Source organism: Carcharodon carcharias, chromosome 15, assembly GCF_017639515.1.
Source record: "Carcharodon carcharias isolate sCarCar2 chromosome 15, sCarCar2.pri, whole genome shotgun sequence".
Lineage (NCBI taxonomy): Eukaryota > Metazoa > Chordata > Chondrichthyes > Lamniformes > Lamnidae > Carcharodon > Carcharodon carcharias.
This window is the reverse complement of record NC_054481.1, coordinates 105,446,229-105,472,018: the sequence shown is the minus strand read 5'-3', so window position 1 is coordinate 105,472,018 and position 25,790 is coordinate 105,446,229. Positions and strand designations below refer to the sequence as shown.

The 25,790-nt window shown below is 44.5% G+C and overlaps 2 protein-coding genes across 2 annotated transcripts in view; one reads left to right on the top strand and one right to left on the bottom strand.

The window, feature by feature from the left end:
• Positions 1 to 1,813: 1,813 nt before the first annotated feature.
• On the top strand, positions 1,814 to 8,593 carry tmem82 (transmembrane protein 82). Its single transcript, XM_041206971.1, has 5 exons — positions 1,814 to 1,950; positions 4,488 to 4,665; positions 5,425 to 5,833; positions 6,859 to 7,046; positions 8,121 to 8,593. Exons 1-5 carry the CDS (start codon positions 1,814 to 1,816, stop codon positions 8,232 to 8,234), a joined length of 1,026 nt encoding a protein of 341 aa, XP_041062905.1. The 3' UTR covers positions 8,235 to 8,593.
• Positions 8,594 to 10,239: 1,646 nt separating this feature from the next.
• Positions 10,240 to 25,790, bottom strand: part of bcl2l16 (BCL2 like 16) — a 51,984-nt gene continuing 36,433 nt past the window's right edge. The window contains exons 2-3 of the mRNA XM_041207247.1: positions 20,694 to 21,235; positions 10,240 to 11,028 (exon numbers count right to left, since the gene is read on the bottom strand). Of these exons, the coding sequence (XP_041063181.1) occupies positions 10,897 to 11,028; positions 20,694 to 21,134 (573 nt within the window). The 5' untranslated portion in view covers positions 21,135 to 21,235 and the 3' untranslated portion in view covers positions 10,240 to 10,896. The remainder of the gene's footprint in view (positions 11,029 to 20,693; positions 21,236 to 25,790) is intronic.

The window sequence follows — 25,790 nt, the reverse complement described above, 5'->3', positions numbered from 1 at the left end:
TGTTAATTAACTAGAGTGGAGCATTCTTGTACGTTACGTCTGCTACGAGGAAGCGCCTGCCCACCACCTTTTTAACCTTGGAGATGGTGAAGTTGCCTCCCCGCAGCAGAATACCCAGGCTGGAGGAACAAGAGTCATTTCCTCCCGACCAGATCGATGGCCCATGAGACCACCATCGTGACCATTGCCTGTAGGAGCTGAGGTGCGGTATCGCACACTCCTACAGAAACAACAGGTCAGCTTTGACCTTGGCAAGGTAGTCCAAAGTTGCAACACATTGCATGGTAGATTTAATGCTACACACATTTATGGATACAATCTTTACACCCATTTTAAAGCATTTAGTCTCTTACCAAACCTGTTGTCTCTGAGAGTTCCAGACTTTTGGTCTGCTCCTACATACCCATAGTGTTCACAAATTGCCTCACTTTGGATGGGCTGAGGAAACTGTCCTGAACCACCCCATTGTCAATGTTCCGCTCAGGTGGCATCTGGGGGTTCGTGCAAGGAACGAGATTTGAAATATTCTCTGTTGGAGAAGTCTCTCCGATCCTGCATTACTGGATTGTTGCTGCTCCCGGCTTCCCGGAGCTGGGGTGCACTGAGTGCTTCACTGCTCCCAGATTCCTGGGGCTGGGGTGCACTGACCTCTTCAGGCTGTGGGCAAAGTTGAGGTGCGCTGGTCTCCTCATTGTCTCCAATGTTCTGGAGCTCAGGTGTCTCGTCCTCCAACTCCCTAGAGCTTTGCTGCTTCATCTGTAGATGCCATCCTTCCCCTTCTTCATCCGAAGAGCAGCTGTCCTTGTCATCCCTATTGGATGGGAGACGCCTCTTGCCACTTGTCTGGGAAGTGGCTTGGTCTCATCGTAGCCACTTCTTCCTTTTGGCTCTCTTCACCAGCTGCCACTCCCCCTGCTGCTTTCCCACTGCTGCCTCCTCCTCCATTGATTCGCTCTCCTGAGGAGTGGGAGGTTCAGGGGGCAGTGCTGTTGATTGGCTGTCTGCTGCCTCAATCTTTTCCTCCACCTTGTCTCTCTCTGTGTCCTCCCTTGTCCCTTTGTTCTCACTGGGAGCCTTGGTGGTTGGAGTGTTGCAAGTGTCCTCGGTAGTAGTGACACAAAGCATTTCCTCTGCTTCCCCCTCATTGGCTTTGGCTGTCTGTGCATAAGTGAGGCAGCGTTTGGGGTAGGTCCTGTAGAGGTGGCCTGCCTCACCACACAGGTTGCAGCGCTTAGTCTGTTTGCAGTGCTTTGTCTGGTGCCCTTCCTGTTTGCAGTTCTTGCAGAGGGCGGCGCTGCAGTTGGTCGCTACATGACCAGACTTTCCGCATGAGCGACAAAGTTTGGGCTGCCCAGCGTAGACAAGGTAGCCATGGCTTCCCCCGATAGCGAAGCTGGAAGGAGGGTGGTAGATGGATCCCTTACCATCGGTCTTGAGCGTGACTTTAACCTAGTGTTTGCTTGTCCAAATCCCGAAGGCGTCTCTAACCTCAGTGCAGCTCCCAACCTTGTCGATGTACCTGGTGAGGAAGGTGAACACGTTGGCGACAGGGACGTATGGGTTGTAGAGATGCATCGTCACCACATGGTCCCGCTGCAACAGCAGAGCGAAGAGCGGCTCCACTGTCAGGATCTTCATCTCCGGCTGGTCTCTCTTCTCCTCGAATACCTTCAGGAACTTGACGCAAGCTGCCACATGCTTGAAAGTCACGTCGAAACATCCAGCGCTGGGGAAGTCTTGCAGGGAGTAGATCTCCTCTGCTTCAAATCCACACATCTTCAACAGGATCCACTTGATGAAGAAGGCCCGATCCATGGTTGCTCCTCCTTCGCTGTCTTTTGCCATCACCCGGACGGTGTTACGTATGGTATGGTGCTCGACTGGTTACAGCCATCGCTTCATGACTACACTTGATCTTAGCCAAAAGGCCAAGAAGCAATTAGTACACTAGTACTTAATTTTTTTGGTACTTAATGTAATCCTTCATAATGTACCTCACCGCTCTGTGTAACAATTCCTGATAATCACTCTAACACTCTTACAGATCCCATACACCTCACTGTAACTTTGACAGTAACACCCTCTGACATAATGTACCTTAAGCAGTGTGAGCTATATCAAAGTGTTACCATCAGGTGTGTGGGGCAACACAGTGACATACACAACACTGACCACTGGGTAAGAGTTAAAGTGGGCTGACTGGCTTTGCTCATCCTTAATGATCTTGCAGCTCTTTAAGATTGAACATTGCACACATCTCACTTGCCATACTTTACTGCATGCCACACCCTCAACATAACATTCCCAGATATGCCATCCACCCTTTACTGTGGCCTGATATACCTCGCACTCCTCATTGTAACAGTCTCTCATTTACCTCAGCTTCAATGGAACAGTCTTTGAAATAACCCACACTCCTCAGTGTGACAGTTTCTGAAATACCCCACACTCCTCAGTGAGACAGTCTCTGAAATACCCCACACTCCTCAGTGTGACAGTCTCTGAAATACCCCACACTCCTCAGTGTGACAGTCTCTGAAATACCCCACACTCCTCAGTGAGAGTCTCTGAAATACCCCACACTCCTCAGTGAGACAGTCTCTGAAATACCCCACACTCCTCAGTGAGACAGTCTCTGAAATACTCCACACTCCTCAGTGAGACAGTCTCTGAAATACCTCACACTCTTCAGTGAGACAGTCTCTGAAATACCCCACACTCCTCAGTGAGACAGTCTCTGAAATACCCCACACTTCTCAGTGAGACAGTCTCTGAAATATCTCACACTCCTCAGTGTGACAATCTCTGAAGTATCCCACACTGCTCTGTGTGACAGTCTGTTAGACCCATACCCTTGTTGTAACAATCTCTGATACATTTCGCACTGTAACCTGCTGTAACACACATTGTCAATGGCTACTATTATATTTAACATTTTCTATGTTTCACTCCATGGGCAAGGCCCAGTGTATAAAACCAAGTCCTGTAAACCCATCAGCTCTGGGTTTGCTGGTCTGCATTAACTACCAGTCCACCAACATCTCAAATTTAAAATTCCCATCCTCGTGTTCAAATCCCTCCATGACCTTGCTCCTGCTTAAGTCTGTAACCTCCTCTAGCACCAATCCTCTCCACCTTTCTCTCCTCCTCTAAAACACTCCTTAAAACCCATCTCTTTGAGCTTTCTTAATGGCTCCTCCTTTAGATCAGTGTCAATTTTTTTAAGTGATCATTTGTGAAGTGACCTGGGACATTTTACTACGTTAAAGGCACTTTATAACTGCAGGTTGTTGTTGATTAAATACTTGGTAATCAGTCACATGTAATGTAATTGTTAACTTTAGACAGAGTGATATCTTTGCAGCTGACATATTAACTTCAATTTTGGAAACAAAGAAGCTTCTGAGTGCTTCACGTTTGTAGTTCACTGTCCCTCCTCACCCTCTTCAGTTTCTTTGCAGCCTTTGAGGGTATTGGCCACTCTCCTCCACTACACTTAAGTTTCTACTCCTACCTTTCTCAACACAGTCACTATATTCCCTCAGTAGATTCTCTTCCTCTCCCACAAAGTCACTTCCATGGTTATGTGCAAGGCTCTTCCTAGTCATCACCTACATGATCTACATGCCACCTTTCAGGTGATAATCAGCAAACATGTGATCCTCTTCTGTATATACCCTCATCCTTATCTCTCTCCCACTATCATTGGCTCCAGAGTTGCAGATTTACTGTTTGGTTGCCTGCCCGATATTATGTCCATGATGATTCTTAACTTCTTACAGATCAATGAACAACATTTTACACCCTATCTCCTTTCCCATGCTGCTGGATCAATTTCTCTAAAGCTGTCCTTGTTCAGATGAGACGTTCAACCAAAGCCTTGCCTACTTGACCTAAGAACTCCGGTGGGTGTTCAGGATCTCAAGGCACTGTTGAATCAAGGACGAGGAATTATCCCAGCTTCTTGGCTAATGTTTCTCACGCAAAACCAGGAAAAACAGATGAACTTGTCGTTCATCTCGTTGATATTTGTGGGATCTTGTTGTGTGCAAAATGGCTGCCACATTTACCCACATAAATTAATTCATTGTATGTAAAATGATTTAAGTTATTCCTGAGAGAAAATCCATAAGATGGTTGTGTCCTGCAGTAATTGTCCACTGCTCATTGTTTATAGTGCGGCACAAGACATTCAAATAGCAATAAAACGCAGTGGAGTTTGACCCTTTTTTTATCCTGAGAAATATTTGGGGGTGGAGAGGAGGGAATGGGGAGTGTTTCAATTCAGATTTGATCCCACCTGATAGAAAAGCAGGATCATCCCAGAACTATTCTCTGATGGTCTCAGCAACTGGTACTAGGAGTGCACACAAACCTCTCTTCAGGATCTCTTCAGGCTACTGTACTCTGAAGGCATTAGGAAAGTGGGAGAAAAAGAAAAAAAATTGAATCAATCATGAGGAAAGTCTGCCACTTTATTGTTTCAGTGAACCTGTCCGAGTTGGGGTCAAAGTTCCCAAGTTACATTCGCAGCGACAAATTCTGGATTCCCTGCATTTCTGCATCCTGACCATCCTATTCTCCACTGTGGGATCCAGAGTGTCCTCTCTGGTGGTACTGGAATTCTCTCTTCGAATCATTTCCATGTTGCTTTCCAACAATCATGTAAGTTTCTATGGTTTTTACTACTTTTGACAGGGTGACGCACAGAGTCAATGAGTAACATCCAAAAGGAAGCCTGCCCATCCAGATTACAGGGTTTGAAGGTCACATTAGGAAATCAGGCACAATGATATTGGTATAAATGCAGGAGATTCCTCCAATGGAATGGGAGATAAGAGCATGTTGTGCATTCTGGGCTAGGAGCACGCTAGTTGTTATCCTGCCTCACCTGCCTCTTTTGCATTACTTTTTGTAGTCTTTGGGCTCTGTCCCAGATGTGCTTAGATCAATTATAGCCCTTGCTGTTGTTGCCCAAGCTGTATAGTGCAGAGCAGTCATCAGGCCTGGGATCTTGTGGGTCTGTACAGCTTAGCGCGCTCTTCAGCTGAGTCATTTGGGCAATGTCAGAGTCAGAAACTGAGAGTTGGTGCAGATATGAGAGTTGCATGAGTACAATATCAAAACTTGAGTTATGAGGAAAGGATGGGCTTTTAAATCCTTGAAAGGAGGCAGCTGAGAGGAGCCTCCACAGCCATAAATAATAATCAGTAAAGAAACATAAAGCTGGAACACTACAGGCAGCTAACTGTAAGCAACTTATCATGTACAAAAGCACGAGTAGGTAAATGACCACAGCTAACAGCAGTTACTGGGCTACCAAGTGACAGGCACTTTTTTTTTATTATAAAGGCAATTTGCTGTTTGAACACCTGATTGGCAGATGTGAAGGGTGTAATATTGAACTTTCTAACTGGTTTTCAGGGAGACTCCAGGAAACACATCTTCCTACTAAGCCAGTTTTCTGTGGGATGTGGTATGACAGCCAGCCTGAGCTACCTGAATGAGGGGGCTCCTCACTCAACACTAAGCTTGATGCTAAGCACCAGCCTCGCTGGCCTCTTCATGTGGTATGTGTGTAAGCTGGCAAAGCACAGCTACAGAATGTATGAATTACACAGTAAGGAGCGATACTGTGGGGTGTGCATCCTCCTCCTGACCACCTGGCACCAGATTCCTAAGCTGCTGTGCAATGCCTTGAAAATTGTGTTCATCGTGGCGGATGTGGCAGCCGTCTTCCTCATTAACAGAGACTTCATCACCACCTCGGAGGCAATAAGATTCTGGACACCCCTGACCATCTGCTACACCCTGCTGGTGATTTACATGCAAGGTGAGAATTGACAGGATAGTGGCACAGGGACAGAGGAGGCTACTAAATCTGATAGCTGTGAAGTAGAAGAGCAGAGCCAAGGCCACCCATGGCTACTCTCTAGTGAATAAATGTACTACCCAGTGTGATACTGTGCTGTACAGACCAGCAACATTCCAGCTCCTATACATGGTCTGTGCAGATTTAACTGACCTGAACCAGGGCAGCTGTTGGGACTTCGGTATCTCGGCAATAAAGAGGAGAAAAAAAATCAGCCAAGGTCCTAAGCTTGATAGCTGTCCAGTGATTCTTTTCAGAAATTGTGCAGTGCAGATGAGGGATGTGGTAGGATCAGGTCAGCTGTGAAACTCACATCCAAAAATGGCCTGCCAAGACTCATTGTCTGAGAATGCACATAAAAGAGGGACAGAAAACTGGATGGCAGCCAGCAGCCCAAGGAACATGTACTCCAGGAAGGAGTTAGTGTCCTTAGGAGAGGGAGGGGGAGGGGGAAATTGGGACAAAATGTGAAAACTCTGCAAACTTCACTGTTTGGCCTCCCTTCTGCAACAGGGTAATCCTGTTGATTTTTAATCTTGTTAACTGGTTACATAAGGCTCCCCTGTTCACTCCGAGCCCTCCTGTGTCCTGTGTTGTATGGAAAAACTCAGCAGGGCTGGCAGCATCTGTTGCGAGAGAAACAGCATTAACATTTCAAATCCAATATGACTTTTCTTCAGAACTCAAGAAGAATCATACCCGACTCGAAACGTTAAAGCTGTTTCTCTTTCCACAGATGCTGCCAGCCCTGCTGAGTTTTTCCAGCACTTTCTGTTTTTATTACCTCTAGAAATGAACCTCACTGCTTTGCCAGCACTTTTGAATGGCTTTGTCAACCTGTGTTACAACTTCGAATGATTTGTGAATCTGTACCTCGATTCCTGGGTTTATAATCCATCTTGGGGAATTTTTATTTTAAATGTTTGGATTGTCCAAACCTTTTCCATTTGGGAGCCATTGTGACTGATCTCTTTATTATGTTTCAGAGGAGCAGAAGCAAAATCCAAATGAGCAGAGTGTCTACCAGACGGTGGGTGTAAGGATGGGTGGGCTGCTGATTTTGACCCTGACTGTTGGGACATGGACCGACGTGGTCCATGTGCTCTTATCACTGATTGGAGAGATGTTGTGTCTACTTCAAGCAGGAACAATGATGGAGGCCTGTAGACTACAGGTAAGCAAGTCAAGTAGTCTCCTTGCCTGTCTTAATACCAGGGGCGACTGGATTAGACTATACTTCAGAGTGAGGTAAAAGCCCTTCCAGGTGCTGATCGGCAGGAACACTGTGGTCAAAGGGCTGATTCTGTACATAGCTTCCAGAAATTCATGTGAACATTTAGTCCAGTCTCCTCCCTGTACATAATTCCTTGTCTTCTGCCATCACTTGGTTTAATCATTTTTTAAAGTTGATATATTTATGTTTGCATTTCAACATGTAATGACATTCATGCATGTCTTCCTAAAATATAAATATATTTAAGAAAATAGTAATATTAACAGTGCTCTTACCAGCTGCGCATTCACTGCTTGCAGACTGGTCTCTACATAGAGACACACCCTCTCCATGTTCACACTGGTCTCTACACAAACTCCTTGTTCAGCTTTGCCTGTACATGTGCACACTTCCTCCCATGTTTACACACACAAGAACATTTATTTGGGCTGCTGGTTGGTGCTCTTTTCTGGTGTGGAATGTTTTTTCCAGGTTTAGATATGAAAAACTTCGTGTTTTAAAATTTCCCAATCTGTTAACGGAATTAAGTTGAAAGAATGTCTGGGCAGTAATGAACAAGCTCACCCAAGGTGAGAGGGTGAGTTAATGGTGGGCAGCTAGTGACTGAGGTACTGAATGCCAACAAAAGTCAGTACTTTCAGTGGAGGAGGGGATGGACAAATTTTAATAAAGAAAGAAATACTTGCATTTATATGCATTTATATAGTGCTTTTCATGGTCACAGGGTCTCAAAGCGCATTGATGTACTTTTGAAGTACTGTTGTAATGTGGCAGCCAATTTGCACACAACAAACTCCCAAAAACCCCAACATGAGGATGATCAGTTAATCTATTTTTGTGACGTTGATTTAGAGATAAGTATTGGCCAGGACACCAGAGGATAACTACCCTGCTCTTCTTTGAATTGGAACTCACCATGGACTTGAACCTAGACCCTTGTGACTCAGAGGGAGAGTGCTTTCAGCTGAGTCACTGTTGACGCATTAAATTTAAGCAAGAAATTATGTTTTACAGGATTCCTCAGGAGTCAATTCCAAGGGAAGGGTAAGACAACCCCAGGAGAGTGCACAGCAGAGATCAAGAGTATCTGGCACACAAATCTTGGATCACCAAAAAGACAGCAGCTGAGCAGAGAGTGGATCTGATCCTGGACTCACACAGCTTTCTGCATCTTGGGACAGTTCTGAACTTTAACTCCTTTCAATTAGTTTTTGATTTGCTGTTTGTCCACTCTAGAGACTTGGAGAGAGAGGTAAAGGTTGCAGGCAGCCAGACAGGGAATCTATCTTTCTCTCGATATCAGGGTTTGTTAGTATGTATAAAGAGACACTGAAAACATTGTGGGAAGTGTATGTTTTGGGGTTACTACTGCCTCATTATTACACGAGGAAAGTTGTTAATAATATCAATAATTGAGCTGAGGTGGGTTTTTCTCCTTGAAACAACATCTGGAACCCTCACACTGGTTAGTAAACTGGGCTCATGTTTTTGTTGGGGAAAGGACACACACACACTTACTGCAGCTTCCCATTTATTACTTATGGTAATTTTTAAAGTTGAAGACCACATCCCCGCCCCCTGACCACAACCTCGTGCTCTGTGAATGAAGGCTGTGGTACTGAGACAGGAAGATCCCCAATTTGATCCGCTGATCTGTGCGGCATTTGCTGATCTCAGGTGGAGTGGTGCTGGAGGCACTACGATTAGCGTCAGAGTCCCTGAGGTAGGGATGAAAGAAATTAGCCAGAAATTCTGCTGCTATCAGTGATTACTGCTCAAAGTCTGTGTGGACATTGGGTGAGGGGTGGGATTGGGCTGAGTTTTAATTCTCCCCAGAGTCAAATACTCACTGGCACTTGATCTCTAGGGTTCCATGTGAAGAATGGAAACAGGGGAGATTACTGGAAGGTACCTTGCATCTATGAAACACTTAACTGGGCAAGAGATGGCACACTCAAGAGAGGAAGGGAGAAAATTGGGTGGAAAAATTGTGAACTCAGTTACGCAGCATCAGTAAGTGATTTAACGTGAGTTTGTCTGTAGACCTGTCTGTTAATTGTTGGTGACCATCTCCTGTTTGTTTCTGTCACATTCTATATAAAGTTAATTGAAAGATTTTCTGTCAATAAATATTGTCAGGGGAAAAAACTGTATCGTCCATGTAATTACCCCGGCAAACAGACATGCTGTTATGAAAGCATGAACCAGGTTGGTTGAATATGATGCATATCCCATGAGATCCTCTACCAGCAGTGGGTAAGGCACTGCTCTCTGTTCTCAGCTGAGGTGGCAGCATTGGTGCTACACTTGGTCTCTATGCCTGGATCGAGAGAGAGAGAAGAATCTGATTATTTCCACCCTTGAGGACTATGTAGTGGCCCCTACTGGGAGTCCATGTGAGGAGATCAGATGCATACAGAATTGAATCGCTGGTTGTGATGCTGCTACGTCAGATGCTCTGTGGATTCTCAGTGTCAAAATCCACAAATTAAGAAAGGCCACTTGACGTGGTTCCAGAGGTCATCTGGTCCATTTACCCTGGAGCCCAGGTGAATGCAAATCAATGCATTCAAGAATCCAGCAACCTTGTAAATACTGATTTTTGCTTTGTGCTGTGGGAGCTCAGTCGGTGTGTTTGTATCTCCGTTTTCTGCAGACTGATGTTGGGCAATCCAACTGGATCTTCCATAGAGCCAGGACCAGCGTCAGAGCAAATGTGTTAAAATATTGCATTTTTCTAATGATGTTCAGAGGTGTGTGGATTTTCCAGCAGGAATCACAAGTAATGATTCCTTGTGTCCACTGGGTGGCAGGGCTGACTCAGTTTGATTTATTTTGTTGGTATATTATTTGTCACTTTTCCAATTTCCTTCCCCCTTCCGCCCCACCCCCCCCATCTCCTCCTGAAGGCAATAAAGTATAGAAATGTTGGGACAAGATAGGACTAGACACCAAATGAAAAAGAGACATTAATTATTAATAGAAACGCACTGTTGCTATATTTCCTGCAGTCTTGTCTGTAATGGACACACAGGGTAAGAAAGAACAACTGGACAAAGTTACATTGTCAAGCTTGGTGAAATAAAAGCTGAGAATGCTATAGAAACATAACAGATCCACATCTGAAAGAAAATCAAACAACTTAATGTTTTTATTGGGATCCTCCATCAATTAAGCATTACCCTGTCACTATTCTTTCAGATGCTCTTTATTTGCAGCATTCTCAAGGTTCATTTATTCATTTTTATCTGTTACAGACCCAACAGTGTTGCACTCTATACAAGAATAGATAGGAATTTACATTACTAAAACTTACACAGATAAATGGTTGAGATAATGAATTGGATCAGACCTGGGGTGAATTCTCTATTGTTAAATCAAGTTACTACAAAAAGACTTGCATTTGTATCATCCAAAATGTCCTACAGCCAAAGAAGCACTTCTGAATTGTAGTCATTGTTTAATGTAAGAAACATTCTTATCCCACAATCTAGTTACATGGAAAGGCTGATAGAAAGCAGATGTTAAATTATCCAATGATTCAAATGTCCTCTCAGGATCAAGCAGAGAACTTAACCAGTTAATGACTCCCGTATATGTATTTGGTGTGAGCCATCAAGTGTCCATGTTGTGTGGGAGTACATGTGTATCATGCTGGAACAGCTCACCCCAGGCAGGTTTAGTTAAATTGGTAATAGATGGCAACCCGAGGTTGATCTGCTGTGGCGTGCAGAGAATGGAGCAAAACGGATCGATGGTGAATGTCTCAATAGGTCTGTGGCTAATTCCATCAGCATAACATTCTCCTGTAAAAATAGTAAGTCAGTGACATGGCGCCCAGCAGGAGTAACACCCCACAGCAACCTCGGATGATAGTACGTTCAGGTTCCTCCTTCCTAGAGTACCGCTCTATGAAACCAGACTGAGAAAGAAAAAAGACAGCACAGTTTAAAATGCTTTATATATTGCCTTATCACACGTTGCAAAAACATCTAGTGCACACCACGGTGTCATAAACAGCGATGAGATGAATGACTAGTTTTTCATGCTGTTAGTTCAAGGAAGAATACCAACCAGGAGAACTCTATGATCTTTTTCAAATGATGTTTTGAGATTTTTAATGTCCATTTGGGTCCTGCCTTTATTTTGGTCCTTTGTTTTGGGTGTGTTCAAAATCCAATATCCCTTTGCAATATTGGGTCCATTTCTCTCAACCCATGGAGCGTTGGGTTCGGACGATCGTGGGGAGGGGGTTGGCATTTGTGTTTGACTCTTCAATTCTTTCTGAGCTCCTGGAATAGTTTACATATCACCCATTCAAAGTGGCATATGCCCCTTGCATAAATATATAAACTTGATATGAACTTTACCCTCCCATTTCACCAGTAGGGGGAAAGTAACTCTTTGTAGTTAGCTGAGTTGAGCCACCCTGTGGTACAGGGAAGAAGGAATTCATTCCTTAGTGGGCAGAACACACAAGTAAATAGCTGGATTCACAGAGACTGAGAGAGCAGTTATTATCTTTGTGACATAGAATCATGGAATGGTTACAGCACAGAAAAAGGCCTGTCATGTCGGTCCCACTCCCTCGCCTTTTCCCTGTGACCCTTCAAGATTTTCTACGCAGATAGTTATCCAATTCCCTTTTGAAAGCCGTGATTGAATCTGCCTTCACCACACTTTTGGGCAGTGCATTCCAGATCATAGTCACTCGCTGCATAAAAAGGTTTTTCCTCATGTCACCTTTGGTTCTTTTGCCATTCACCTCAAACCAATGTCCTCTGACTCTCAACCATTCCGTCAGTGGGAACAGTGTCTCCATATCTACTCTGTCCAGACCCCTCATGATCTTGAAAACCTCTATCAAATCTCCTCTCAACCTTCTTCCTCTAAGGAAAACAGCCTCAGCTTCTCCAATCTCTCCACGCAACTAAAGTCTCTCACCCCAGGAATCATTCTTTTAAACTTCTCTGCATGCTCTCCAATGCCTTAACATCTTTCTTAGAGTATGGTACCCAGATTTGGACACATACTCCAGTTGAGGCCAAACCAGTTTTTTATAAAGTCTCATCATAATTATATTGCCTTTGTACTCTATGCCTCTGTTGATAAAGCTCGGGCTCCCATATGCCTTATTAACCACTTTCTCAACCTGCCCTTCCACCTTCAGCAATATGTGTACATGTACCCCATGTCCCTCTGTTTCTGCACCCACTTTAGAATTATATCCTTTATTTTATATTGCCTTTCCTTGTTCTTCCTACCAAAAAGTATCACCACTTTTCTCTGCACTAAATTTCATCAGCCACATGTCCAAACACTCCACCAGCCTGTTTATGTCCTCTTGAAGGCTATCAATATCCTCCTCACAGTTCACACTACTTCCAAGTTTTGTATCATCTGCAGATTTTGAAATTGTGCCCTGCCATCCAAATCGAGGTCATTAATATAGATCATGAAAAGCAGTGGTCCTAAGACCAGCCCCTGGGATCTCCACTATATACCTTCTTCCAGTCCAAAAAGCAACCTTTCACTACTACCCTCTGCTTCCTGTCACTCAGCCAACTTTGTATCCAGGGTGCCACTGTCCCTTTTATTCCATGGGCTTTAACTTTGCCGACAAGTCTTGTGTGACACTTATCAAAAGTGTTTTGGAAATCCATGAACAGCATATCAACCACATTACCTTCATCATTTCTCTCTGTTACCTCATCAATAAACTCGATCAAGTTAGTCAAACATGATTTGCATTTAAGAATGTTGTGCTGGCTTTAATTAATTCATTCATATTTCTCCGATCAACTGTTACTTTTACTCCAGGCTATTGTTTCTAAAAGTTTTCCCCTTACCAAGATTAAGCGTTCTGACCTGTAACTCTGGGCTTATCCTTAGACCCTTTTATTGATCAAGGGTGTAGCATTTGCAATCTCAGACCATTGCTCACAACAGATGGATGCGGAAATTATTTCATTACAACCAAGTTAACAGCCTTTCTCCACTTTCCCTACAACCTCCAACAAGCCAATTGTTCTGAAGTTTCTGTCTTGGTGTCAAACAGATCAAGTAGTTCCAAGATTTGATGCTGGTTTGTACTGAGTTAGATGATCTCAACTGGGTGGGAGCATTCGGCTGAAGCACTGGACCAGGGAGGGGAAGCATCAGAAAGGGTTCTGTCACAAAAAGGCAATCCCTGCTAGAAATGATCTTCTCAGTGGATGAAGAGGAATGCCATTAGATTAATATCTAGTTTAATAATTACTGAGTGGGGCTCATTATTCACTTAATCAAGGGTTATAAGGTAATGGAGGAACCAGGTTGTATTTGTGTACATCATTTGTTTCAACTCAATAGTTTAGGATGGACCTGAATTCACTCTAACAAGTTATGTAAAGTAGAATCAGGTTAGATAGTAGAAGGTGTTTTCCCAGAGAGCAGTGGGCGGCGAATAGTAAATTTCTTCAAGTGAGAGCCAGATCTGTTTCAAGCTGACAAAGTTCACCTCATTCAAGAGGTACATTCTAACATTACTTAGGGCCAGGGTAGTTCCCTAGTTTAATTTTGATCACCTAAGGAGTTCGGAGAGGGGTTTCCCAGATGGTTGGCCCCAGTTGGCCTGAGTTTTTAACGTTTCAGATTCCAGTTGCAAGTGGGTGGTAAGTGTTTATATTGTGATTCACCAGATTGTGTAGGACCAGCTGGATGGATCAATAGGTAATCTTCTGGCTGTCATTCCTGAATGATCATAGGGCAAGTGATACCCAGTGAGGGAGAAGGGGGCTTCATGGGCAGGAGAGAAAACTAGAAAGAGGAAAAAAACAGTGCGGGATATGGGATATATCAGAGAGTGTTATAACAAGAGCTGTGTAGGGAATGTTACAGGAAGGTCAGGGGTTTATCAGAGTTTGGCACGGTTAGGTCTTTGGATAGCTCAAGCAGGGATACAGTGAAGGGTGTGGAATATATCTGAGAGTGTTACAGTAAAGGATATGAGTTATATCAGAGTGTAAGAGTTGAGGGACATTTTTACATCAGGAAATTTTACACTGAGAAGTTTATCAGGCAGTCACAGTAATGTTTACAGGTTATATCAGAGACTGTTACAGTGAGGGGTGTGGGGTATATCAGGCTGTTACAGTAAGAGATGTGGGGTATATCAGAATGTTACAGCGAGGGGTGTGGGGTATATCAGGGAGTGTTACATGGATGGGTGTGGAGTATATCAGTGTTACAGTGAGCGTGTGGTTATATCAGGACGTGTTACAGTAGGGGTGTGTGGGATATATCACAGTGTTACTGTGGGGGTTGTGGGTATATCAGGGAGTGTTACAGTGTGGGTATGGGGTATTTCAGGGAGCCTTACAGTGAGGGGTGTGGGGTATATTGGAATATTGAGGAAAAGAGAGATGTGTTGCTGAAGCTTTTCATTTTGCACTTTTCAGGACAAGTGCAAGATTTCAAACAATCACAACAATTTATACTACAGGAGAAAAGGCTGATTGGTTCACAAGTCGCTTCTAGCAAACGTATATAAGCCATGTTATAAGCTCAACTGATGATCTTAAATTGGTTGTTAGTGTCGCTATTAATGCACTCAAGGTTGTTCAGCAAGTGCTATCCAATTGCAAATTCACATCTAACAGTAGATGTTATGTTTTGGGTTTTGCAGACACGGGCTGGTTGACTATGGTCTGTACCGTGTCTATTACAAACAATCGAGGAAACATGCTATTTGATTCCATCAGTCAACCACTGGGACATACAGATTACGTAACTGGCATCATACTGGCACTGAAATTCCAACACAAAGTTACTCAGTTGTGAGAGGCTGAATGTCTTGATTAGTGATGGTTGTGGAATATATCAGGGTGTTTTACAGTGAAGTCTGAGAGGTTTATCAGGGAGTGTTACAGTGAGAGGTGTGGGTATATCGGGGAGTGTTATAGGGAGGAGTTCGGGTTACATCTGGGAGAGTTACAGTGTGGAGTATGGGATATATCGGAATGTTACAGTAAGTGGTGTAGGGTATATCAGGGAGTGTTACAGCAAGGGGTGTGGGGTGTATCAGGGAGTGTTACAGTGAGGGGTGTGGGGTATATCAGTGTGTTACAGTGGGGGTGTGGGGTATATCAGGGAGTGTTACATAGAGTCATAAAGGTCTACAGCACAGAAAAAGGCCCTTCGGCCCATCGAGTCTGCGCCAGTCAAATAAGTACCTAACTACAGTGATAATGACGGATGTGGGGAATATCAGTGAGTGTTACAGTGAGGAGTGTGAGTTATAAGAGGGAGTGTTACATGAAGGGGTGTGGGTATATCAGAGTGTTACAGTGTGGGGGCAGTGTGGGTATACCAGGGAGTGTTACAGTGAGCAGTGTGAAGTATTTCAAAATGTTACAGTGAGGGGTGTGGGGTATATCAGAATGTTACAGTAAGGGTGTGGGGTATATCAGGGTGTGTTACACTGAGGGGCATGGAGTATATCAGAGAGTGTTACAGTTAGCGATGTGAGCTATATCGGAGACTGTTACAGTAATGGGTGTAGGGTATATCAGAGGCGGTTACAGTGAGGGGTGTAGATTATATCAGGGAGTGTTACAGTGAGAGGTGGGGGGTATGTCAGAGACTGTTACAGTGAGGGATGTGAGGTATATCAGAGAGTGTTACAGTGAGGTGTGTGGGGAATATCAGAGAATGTTACAAGGGAGGGTGTGGGGTATATTAGAATGTTACTGTGAGGGGTGTGGGGTATATCAGGGTATGTAGCAATGAGGGGGTGTGGAGTATATCAGAGGGTGTTACAGTAAAGAATGTGGGATATATCAGGGAGTGTTACAGTGAGGGTGTGAGTTATATCAGGTAGTGTTGCGTGGTGGGGTGTGGGTATATTAGAGTGTTGCACTGTGGGGGCGGTGTGGGTATATCATGGAGTGTTACAGGGAGGAGTGTGGGGTATATCAGGAAGTGTTACAGCGAGGAGTGTGGGTTATATCGGGAGTGTTACAGGGAGGAGTGTGGGGTCTATCAGGAAGTGTTACAGCGAAGAGTGTGGGTTATATCAGGGAGTGTTACAGGGAGGAGTGTGGGGTATATCATGGAATGTTACAGGGAGGAGTGAGGGGTATATCAGGGAGTGTTACAGGGAGGAGTGTCGGGTATATCGGAGTGTTACAGTGAGGAGTGTGGTTATATAAGGGAGTGTTACAGGGAGATGTGTGCACTCTTGTGCTTTCCAAGCTTTACTTTTCTCTCCTATTTTTCTTCATCTTCACTCTGCCTTAGTGACTTCTGGGAATGGTAATCTTTTGCTGACTCTATATTTGTATATTTGTTTGTATGACTGTGAGGAAAGAGTATACCCAAGTGTTTGGAGTACTGAAAGGTCCAGTGGGATGGCGAGAGGATCTTACAGTTTGTGGAATAGACGATACATTTGTTGGAATCAAGATGATTATTTTGTGAATCTTTTATCTGTTTTGTGATGTTTTATTTTTAACCATGTTTGTGAGCATGCATGGAGGAATTATCATAGCTAATTGTCTGTATGAATCTATTTTTGATGGAATATGATTGGTAAGAAAGTTTTGGCATAACACAATTGGTAAGCAACCAAAGTATAAAATAACCAGTTGGAAAGGGGAAAAATGCAAAGACTTAAATACTTTACCAATGAAAAAGAAGAAAATGGCTTGATGGTCATGTTAGGCATGAAAACTATTATGAAGATTATGATAACAAAAACAGAATTATCTGGAAAAACTCAGCAGGTCTGGCAGCATCGGCGGAGAAGAAAAGAGTTGACGTTTCGAGTCCTCATGACCCTTCAACAGAACTGAATCTAAGGAGAGGGGTGAAATATAAGCTGGTTTAAGGTGGGAGGGGAGGTTGGGTGGGGGGAGAGAAGTGGGGGTGGGGGTGGGGGGTGGTGTGGTTGTAGGGACAAGCAAGCAGTGATTAGGAGCAGATAATCAAAAGATGTCACAGACAAAAGAACAAAAGAACACAGAGGCATTGAAGGTGATGATATTATCTAAACGAATGTGCTAATTAAGAATGGATGGTAGGGCACTCAAGGTACAGCTCTAGTGGGGGTGGGGTGGAAAGGCTAGCAGGGCATACAAGATTTAAAAATAATGGAAATAAGTGGGAAAAGAAAAATCTATATAAATTATTGGAAAAAACAAAAGGAAGGGGGAAGAAACAGAAAGGGGGTGGGGATGGAGGAGGGAGTTCAAGATCTAAAATTGTTGATTTCAATATTCAGTCCAGAAGGCTGTAAAGTGCCTGGTCGGAAGATGAGGTGCTGTTCCTCCAGTTTGCGTTGGGCTTCACTGGAACAATGCAGCAAGGCAAGGATAGACATGTGGGCAAGAGAGCAGGGTGGAGTGTTAAAATGGCAAGCGACAGGGAGGTTTGGGTCATTCTTGCAGACAGACCGCAGGTGTTCTGCAAAGTGGTCGCCCAGTTTACGTTTGGTCTCTCCAATATAGAGGAGACCGCATTGGGAGCAACGAATGCAGTAGACTAAGTTGGGGGAAATGCAAGTGAAATGCTGCTTCACTTGAAAGGGATGTTTGGGCCCTTGGACGGTGAGGAGAGAGGAAGTGAAGGGGCAGGTGTTGCATCTTTTGCATGGGCATGGGGAAGTGCCATAGGTGGGGGTTGAGGAGTAGGGGGTGATGGAGGAGTGGACCAGGGTGTCCTGGAGGCAACGATCCCTACGGAATGCCGCCAGGGGGGTTGAAGGGAAGATGTGTTTGGTGGTGGCATCATGCTGGAGTTGGCAGAAATGGTGGAGGATGATCCTTTGAATGCGGAGGCTGGTGGGGTGATAAGTGAGGACAAGGGGGACCCTATCATGTTTCTGGGAGGGAGGAGAAGGCATGAGGGCGGATGGGCGGGAGATGGGCCGGACACGGTTGACAGCCCTGTCAACCACCGTGGGTGGGAAACCTCGGTTAAGGAAGAAGGAGGACATGTCAGAGGAACTGTTTTTGAAGGTAGCATCATCAGAACAGATGCGACGGAGGCAAAGGAACTGAGAGAATGGGATGGAGTCCTTACAGGAAGCGGGGTGTGAGGAGCTGTAGTTGAGGTAGCTGTGGGAGTCGATAGGCTTGTAATGGATATTGGTGGACAGTCTATCACCAGAGATTGAGACTGAGAGGTCAAGGAAGGGAAGGGAAGTGTCAGAGATGGACCATGTGAAAATGATGGAGGGGTGGAAATTGGAAGCTAAATTAATAAATTAATAAATTTTTCCAAGTCCCGACAAGAGCATGAAGCAGCACCGAAGTAATCATCGATGTACTGGAGAAAGAGTTGTGGAAGGGGGCCGGTATGGGACTGGAACAAGGAATGTTCCACATACCCCATAAAGAGACAGGCATAGCTGGGGCCCATGCAGGTACCCATAGCCACACCTTTTATTTGGAGGAAGTGAGAGGACTTGAAGGAGAAATTGTTCAGTGTGAGAACAAGTTCAGCCAGATGGAGGAGTGTAGTAATCCCCATCCACCACTACTCTCCTCCGTCTGGCTGAACTTGTTCTCATACTGAACAATTTCTCCTTCAACTCCTCTCACTTCCTCCAAATAAAAGGTGTGGCTATAGGTACCCGCATGGGCCCCAGCTATGCCTGTCTCTTTATGGGGTATGTGGAACATTCCTTGTTCCAGTCCTACTCCGGCCCCCTTCCACAACTCTTTCTCCAATACATCAATGATTACTTCGGTGCTGCTTCATGCTCTCGTCGGGGCTTGGAAAAATTTATTAATTTTTCCACCCCTCCATCATTTTCACATGATCCATCTCTGACACTTCCCTTCCCTTCCTTGATCTCTCAGTCTCAATCTCTGGTGATAGACTGTCTACCAATATCCATTACAAGCCTATCGACTCCCACAGCTACCTCAATTACAGCTCCTCACACCCCGCTTCCTGTAAGGACTCCATCCCATTCTCTCAGTTCCTTTGCCTCCGTTGCATCTGTTCTGATGATGCTACCTTCAAAAACAGTTCCTCTGACATGTCCTCCTTCTTCCTTAACCGAGGTTTTCCACCCACGGTGGTTGACAGGGCTGTCAACCGTGTCCGGCCCATCTCCCGCCCATCCGCCCTCATGCCTTCTCCTCCCTCCCAGAAACATGATAGGGTCCCCCTTGTCCTCACTTATCACCCCACCAGCCTCCGCATTCAAAGGATCATCCTCCGCCACATCCGCCAACTCCAGCATGATGCCACCACCAAACACATCTTCCCTTCAACCCCACTGGCGGCATTCCGTAGGGATCGTTGCCTCCAGGACACCCTGGTCCACTCCTCCATCACCCCCTACTCCTCAACCCCCACCTATGGCACTTCCCCATGCCCACGCAAAAGATGCAACACCTGCCCCTTCACTTCCTCTCTCCTCACCGTCCAAGGGCCCAAACACTCCTTTCAAGTGAAGCAGCATTTCACTTGCATTTCCCCCAACTTAGTCTACTGCATTCGTTGCTCCCAATGCGGTCTCCTCTATATTGGAGAGACCAAACGTAAACTGGGCGACCACTTTGCAGAACACCTGCGGTCTGTCTGCAAGAATGACCCAAACCTCCCTGTCGCTTGCCATTTTAACACTCCACCCTGCTCTCTTGGCTTGCTGCATTGTTCCAGTGAAGCCCAACGCAAACTGGAGGAACAGCACCTCATCTTCCGACAAGGCACTTTACAGCCTTCCGGACTGAATATTGAATTCAACAACTTTAGATCTTGAATTCCCTCCTCCATCCCCACCCCCTTTCCATTTCTTCCCCTTTCCTTTTGTTTTTTCCAATAATTTATATAGATTCTTCTTTTCCCACCTATTTCCATTATTTTTAAATCTTGTATGCCCTGCTAGTCTTTCCACCCCACCACCACTAGAGCTGTACCTTGAGTGCCCTACCATCCATTCTTAATTAGCACATTCGTTTAGATAATATCACCACCTTCAACGCCTCTGTGTTCTTTTGTCTGTGACATCTTTTGATTATCTGCTCCTATCACTGCTTGCTTGTCCCTACAACCACACCACCCCCCACTTCTCTCCCTTCACCCAACACCCCCCCCCCCCACCCCACCTTAAACCAGCTTATATTTCACCCCTTTCCTAATATTCAATCAGTTCAGTTGAAGGGTCATGAGGTCTCGAAATGTCAACTCTTTTCTTCTCCGCCGATGCTGCCAGACCTGCTGAGTTTTTCCAGGTAATTCTGTTTTTGTTTTGGATTTCCAGCATCCGCAGTTTTTTTGTTTTTATATGAAGATTATGATATTGAGCTGGTTCCCTTAGCGAAGAAAAACAGAACTGGTGATCAAACAATTTGAAAATAATGGTTTGTGTCTGCTTTGATGCAAATAATTCCAGGTCATGGAGAATGTGGGATGTCACATTGTTGGGAGTTAGACAGAATCAGGTGAAACATCCAGGCTAACACACTGATTGGTGCAGCTTCTCAGAACATCACTGCTGGGCAGTAAGCTACATGTTGGTTAGTTCATTTACACTATTTTAATTGCTTTGCCTTAGAGTCACTGTGTAAGGCCTGTTATTTCAGTAATACTCACCCAACCTCCCTTTTCTCTAATGTTCGGACACACTTTTCTCTCCACGTACTGTCCCACTCTAAATTCCAGCTCCTCTAGCATGGACTCCTTGCCATTCTCCTGGCAGTATACTGCCAGCTGCCCTGCCAGGACATAAATGGAAAGGATCCCACTCCAGGTCAGCTCTTTCTTCTGCCAGGGTTTCTCTGGTTGGAAATGCTCATCTAGCATCCTGAATAAATAGTCACAGGCATTGTCAGGGCAAACATCCCTGAAAATCCGGGGCCATCGCTTGAAGAAGATAGGATATTTCTCCAGGAGGTCATCGCCTGCATGTCTCAGGGCTGCTGTAGCCACGCTGGGAGCTGGTTTTGATGTCCTACCAGTCACATACCTAATGTAATCCTGTGACATTACATAGGCCTCCTTCACCACATGATCATTGCTTTGTTCTGTTGTCATTTGAAATGGCCACGGTCTGCGAAATATGTTTGGTTGCTGAGCTGCTCCGTGCTGTTATGATGGAATTGGACTCTCAAATATCAGGAGATGGTTTATAGCATCTAAAAATAACAGGGACGGCATCAGGGTGACTAGGCCAAGGAAATATCCTGGCAAAATATCAGGGCTAATATTCAGAAATACAGTGAGCAAAGTATCATTAGTGATTTTCTAAAAATCAAGCTACTGCACTGATCGCATTCTTTGTGATACTGTTAACATGAGACTACTGAGTAAATTTGAAGAAATGTGCATAGCGATGAACTCTGGAAAAGTAAAACTCTAGAACATAAACAAGGGGGCAGGGATCTTCATATACCTCGAACAGCTGAACAGCCACACCCTAAGCCTCACACCCCACCACTCACCTCTGTGAACCCCGCTGGCATGTGCTTAAGTGTGCATATCAGGTGAGAGTTTGAGACTTAGTTGTAGTGCCCAATTAAATATTCAGCTGACACTCCAAATGTAGGCCCTCGTGTAAAGAATGGCTACCTGGCTGAGGTACTGGGAGGTGACCAGCCTCTGTGGAGCCGATCTCAGCCTGAGTCAGCAACTTCAGGCTAGAAAGTATAAAGATAATGAAATGCCTTATGAAGTGAATGTTTTTGTTCTGTTGGAAACATAGGAATGTCACTTCTGGAATGCAGCTAGACAGGGTAAGATTGTCTGATCAATATCAAGTTTCATGTATTAGGTATCAGCATGGTCCCACAAAGAGCAATTTATTTAAATCTAGTAGCTTTGGTTGAGGAATAATTATCAACCAGGACAACTCCCCTGTTTGTCTTCAAATCAAGATCTTTTGGATCCTTTAGATCCATTTAAACAGATAGATAGTTTTGGGTTAATGTCTCCTCTAAAAGACAGCAACTACAACAATGCAACGTTCCCTCAGTACTGCAGTGGGGTGTCAACCTAGATTAGATGCTCAATCCCAGGAGTTGGACTCAAACTCATGAAATTCTGATTCAGGAGTAACAGTGCTGCTGCTGATAGCTGAAAACTGAGGTCTCAGGGCAGTATTCAATCAAATAAAGGAGGCAAAAGCCCTGAAAAAATTTAATCAACAATTAGATGCTAAATGGGAGACTCCAGGGGTAAATTAAGGTGTGCTGAATGGCATTCTTCACCTCTCATTATTTTGTGCTATTTCTTTGCTGTTGCCTGTGCATGCCTGACATAGTTCAAAATAATTATATTTTAAAAATTGTTTTGATTAACCACAAACAGGGCCCAGCAGCTGTGGCTATGCTGCAAAGATACTACAAGCATAAACAAGACTGTACAGAAATTGCCTATCTTCTGGGGCAGGTATTAGATTTTGTTTTTTTTTCCCTCTTGAATATATTGTCACTGTAACAGAAAGACAAAAATAACAAGTCATTGCTCCAGTGAGCATCAACTTGAACTGTAGAGATCAGCTCATTTGGGTGCTAGGAGATACGGTTAATTGCTGAGGTGATAGATTTTTGGATAAGCTGTTGATATAAGGATGTCTCACACGTCACTGCAAATCAGTGAACCAACATAGCACAGAGATAGGGAGAATACTGAGGGGCAGTGGTGACCGGAATAATTATGATACCACTGACAATGAACACGACCAAGACACTTGAGAGTGGGCACCACCAAGATTCAGAAACAGATAAGAGCACATCTCTCTAATATGAGCACGACTGAGCAGACAGGGCCAGGAGATGTCGTTATTGACAATGGAACCACTGAGACACACAAGCTTGGGACAGATGAGAACTTAAGGAAGACAGAGAACTGGGCAGATATCACTCAGACAGCCTGTTTCAATCTAGCCATAAAGAAAGCAAGTAAGGATGTCGCCATTGAATGTTTCTGATCAATGTCTGTTACTTTGTGGAGCACTGTTGGAGACACTGGTATAATTACCCATTGCAGCTGCCAGATTAGTACTGAAGGAAAACAATACTGTGACGACCCTAAGGATATGCTTGTTTGACATCAAAATCATTGATGTTTTGAATCAAAATTTACATGTAGGGCAGTACTGTGACAAAGCAAAATTTCACCTATAACTGCTCTCTGGGAGAGATGTTTCTGTGGAAAAGGATTTCTATGTTTGATATTGAAATGAGACATAGACAAAGGTTTGGTCTACAGAGCTGACAGGGGTCTGATGAAAAATCATCAACCTGAAATGCTAACTCTGTTTCTCTCTCCACAGATGCTGCCTGACCTTCCAATCTGATTATTTATTATGAATGTAATCATCAAATTAGACAGCTGATTATATATTTAATTTTCCAGCTAACCCAGCCATCAAAATAGCACTCCTCTGTTGGCATGGGTTTGGAGCACTCAGATTCCAGTTCCTAGGCTAGAGCACAAAACTATTCTAAATTTAACATTAAATTTGAAATCTCATTTGAAAAAAAAACTTGACTTTCACAGCCTCACGATGTCCCAAGGAGGCTTATGGACAATTAAGTATTTCTGAAGTGTAGTCACTGCACTGCAACTATAATAAGAAACCACAGGAGCCGATTTGCATACAGCTAGGTCTCACAAACAGCAATGAGATAAATGAACAAATTTTGGTCAGTGATGGTTGAGGGATAAATGTTAGCCAGGATACCAAGAGAACTACCCCGCTCTTCTTTAAATGCTGCCCTGGGACCTTAGTTTGTTATTCAAATGAGGCAAAAATGAGGACTTGGTCTTCAGTGCTAACTAGAGTCTTTTACATCCACCTTACAGGAAGACTGGACCTGTATTTAACATCTCATCCAAAAGACAATGCAGCTTTTCCTCAGCAGGTTATGTGTTTAAGTCTCTGTGAGGCTGGAACCTATAATCATCTGATTCAGAAGTGAGAGTGATACCACTGAGCCAAAGCTGACATCCTTTGGGTGGACAACCCAAAGGAATGCTGGCATGGGAAATGGGACGCTGTCACACTGGTGGCCTCTTCTGAGGTTGGGCGTGAGATACTTGAGATGGTGAGTGATCTTCACTCTGTATCTAACCCTATGTGTACCTGACATGCGAGTACTTGATGGGACAGTGTAGAAGGAGGTTGACTCCTATATTTAATCTATGCTTTAGCTGACATAGTAGCGTTTAATGGTGTAGAGAAGCAGTGTTAAGGGAGTTTTACTCTGCATGTAACATATGCATGCTGCAGCTGACTTGTGAGTTCCTAATAGAACACTGAGGGTGGAATTTAGTGCCGGCCCCCGAGGCGAGTTTGGTGGTAAGAGCATTTAATTGGTTGGGAGGGAAGCATGTGGGGACCCGGTTGCCTTTTTCTCTGCTCTGATTAATTCAGGACAGGCAGGCTCATGAATGGCCTTCCCACCATTTGCCAATTGAGGCCCTTAAATGGGCAATTAATGCCCACTTATGAGACTCATCCTGCTGCCACAGGCATTCACCCAACAGCAGGTGGGGACTCGCCATGCGGGAAGACTGAAAAACAAACCCTGTCATCCAGAGTGGTGGTGGGGAGAGGGGACAGGTGGGGGTGGTTGGGGGTGGGGGGGTGGGTGGGTGGGGGTCCTGGTGGTGTTGTGGGGGTGGGTGTCCCTTGTTAAAAGTATAATGATTGATCGAGGGACCGGGCATTGGGAAGGAGGGTTTGGCCCGTTGACAGCCCACTCCCCGGCCACGTTGCTGATCCCCCTCCCCCTCCTCTGTAATCCCCATCCCACAACCCCACGCCCATCATCACTCACCTGTGGCCTGGGTCTTGGGTGTGTGCATTACCAGAAGCAGCAACTGCTTGGGCCCATTGAGGATTACCAGAAGCAGCAACTGCTCAGGCCTACCTAGTTAATTACCTGCTTGTCACTTAATTTGACAGGCACTTAATTTGGCAGGCCTTCCCATAAGGAGGCGATGAGGGACTCCTGCAACTCTCCAAATGGTGGCTGAGATTCCCATCCCCTCCATTAAATACCACCTTGAGTGTCTGATATGGAAAGTCTTTCACTTCTGCAGTCTAACACCCCAGTTTAATGGGAGAAAAGTTCACAAAAGATGGTTAAAAAATCTTTTCCTGTATTGCAGAGTACTTAGATTCACTTTGTTGTTGTGCCCTTTGGGAGTCTTGACTTGTAAGTCTTCAAGGGGATTTAGACAGGTTAAGTGAGTGGTCACCAACATGGTAGATGGAATATGATGTGGAATTATGCATTTTGGTAGGAAAAACAGAAACGCAAAGTATTTTTTAGATGGTGAGAGATTGGGAACATATGAAATAGGAGCAGAAGTAGGCCATTTGGCCCCTCAAACCTGCTCTGTCATTCAATAAGATCATGGCTGATCTGTCTGTGTTTTGAATTCCACATTCAAAAATTAAAAAAAGGGAGGTGTTGATGTCCAAAGGGGCTTGGATTTCGTTGATCACAAATCACTGAAAGCTAGTATGCAGGAGCAGCAAGTGATTTGGAAGCTAAATTACATTTGGCCTTAGGGTTTATTGCAAGAGGATTTGAGTACAGGAGTAAAGATGTCGTGCTGTAATTGTATAGAGCCTTGGTGACACCACACCTGCAGTATTGCGACAGTTTTGATCTCATAACCTCAGGAAAGATATATTTGCCATAGATGGAATGCAATGAAGGTTCACCAGACTGATTC

What these genes read in the sequence shown, in the direction of transcription:
- tmem82 (XM_041206971.1), top strand. Translation starts at nt 1,814, where the DNA reads ATGGTTGCTCCTCCTTCGCTGTCTTTTGCCATCACCCGGACGGTGTTA. An exon ending in AAGAAGCAATTAGTACACTA is followed by an intron (nt 1,951 to 4,487) that starts GTACTTAATTTT and finishes TTATTGTTTCAG; the next exon opens with TGAACCTGTCCGAGTTGGGG. An exon ending in TGTTGCTTTCCAACAATCAT is followed by an intron (nt 4,666 to 5,424) that starts GTAAGTTTCTAT and finishes ACTGGTTTTCAG; the next exon opens with GGAGACTCCAGGAAACACAT.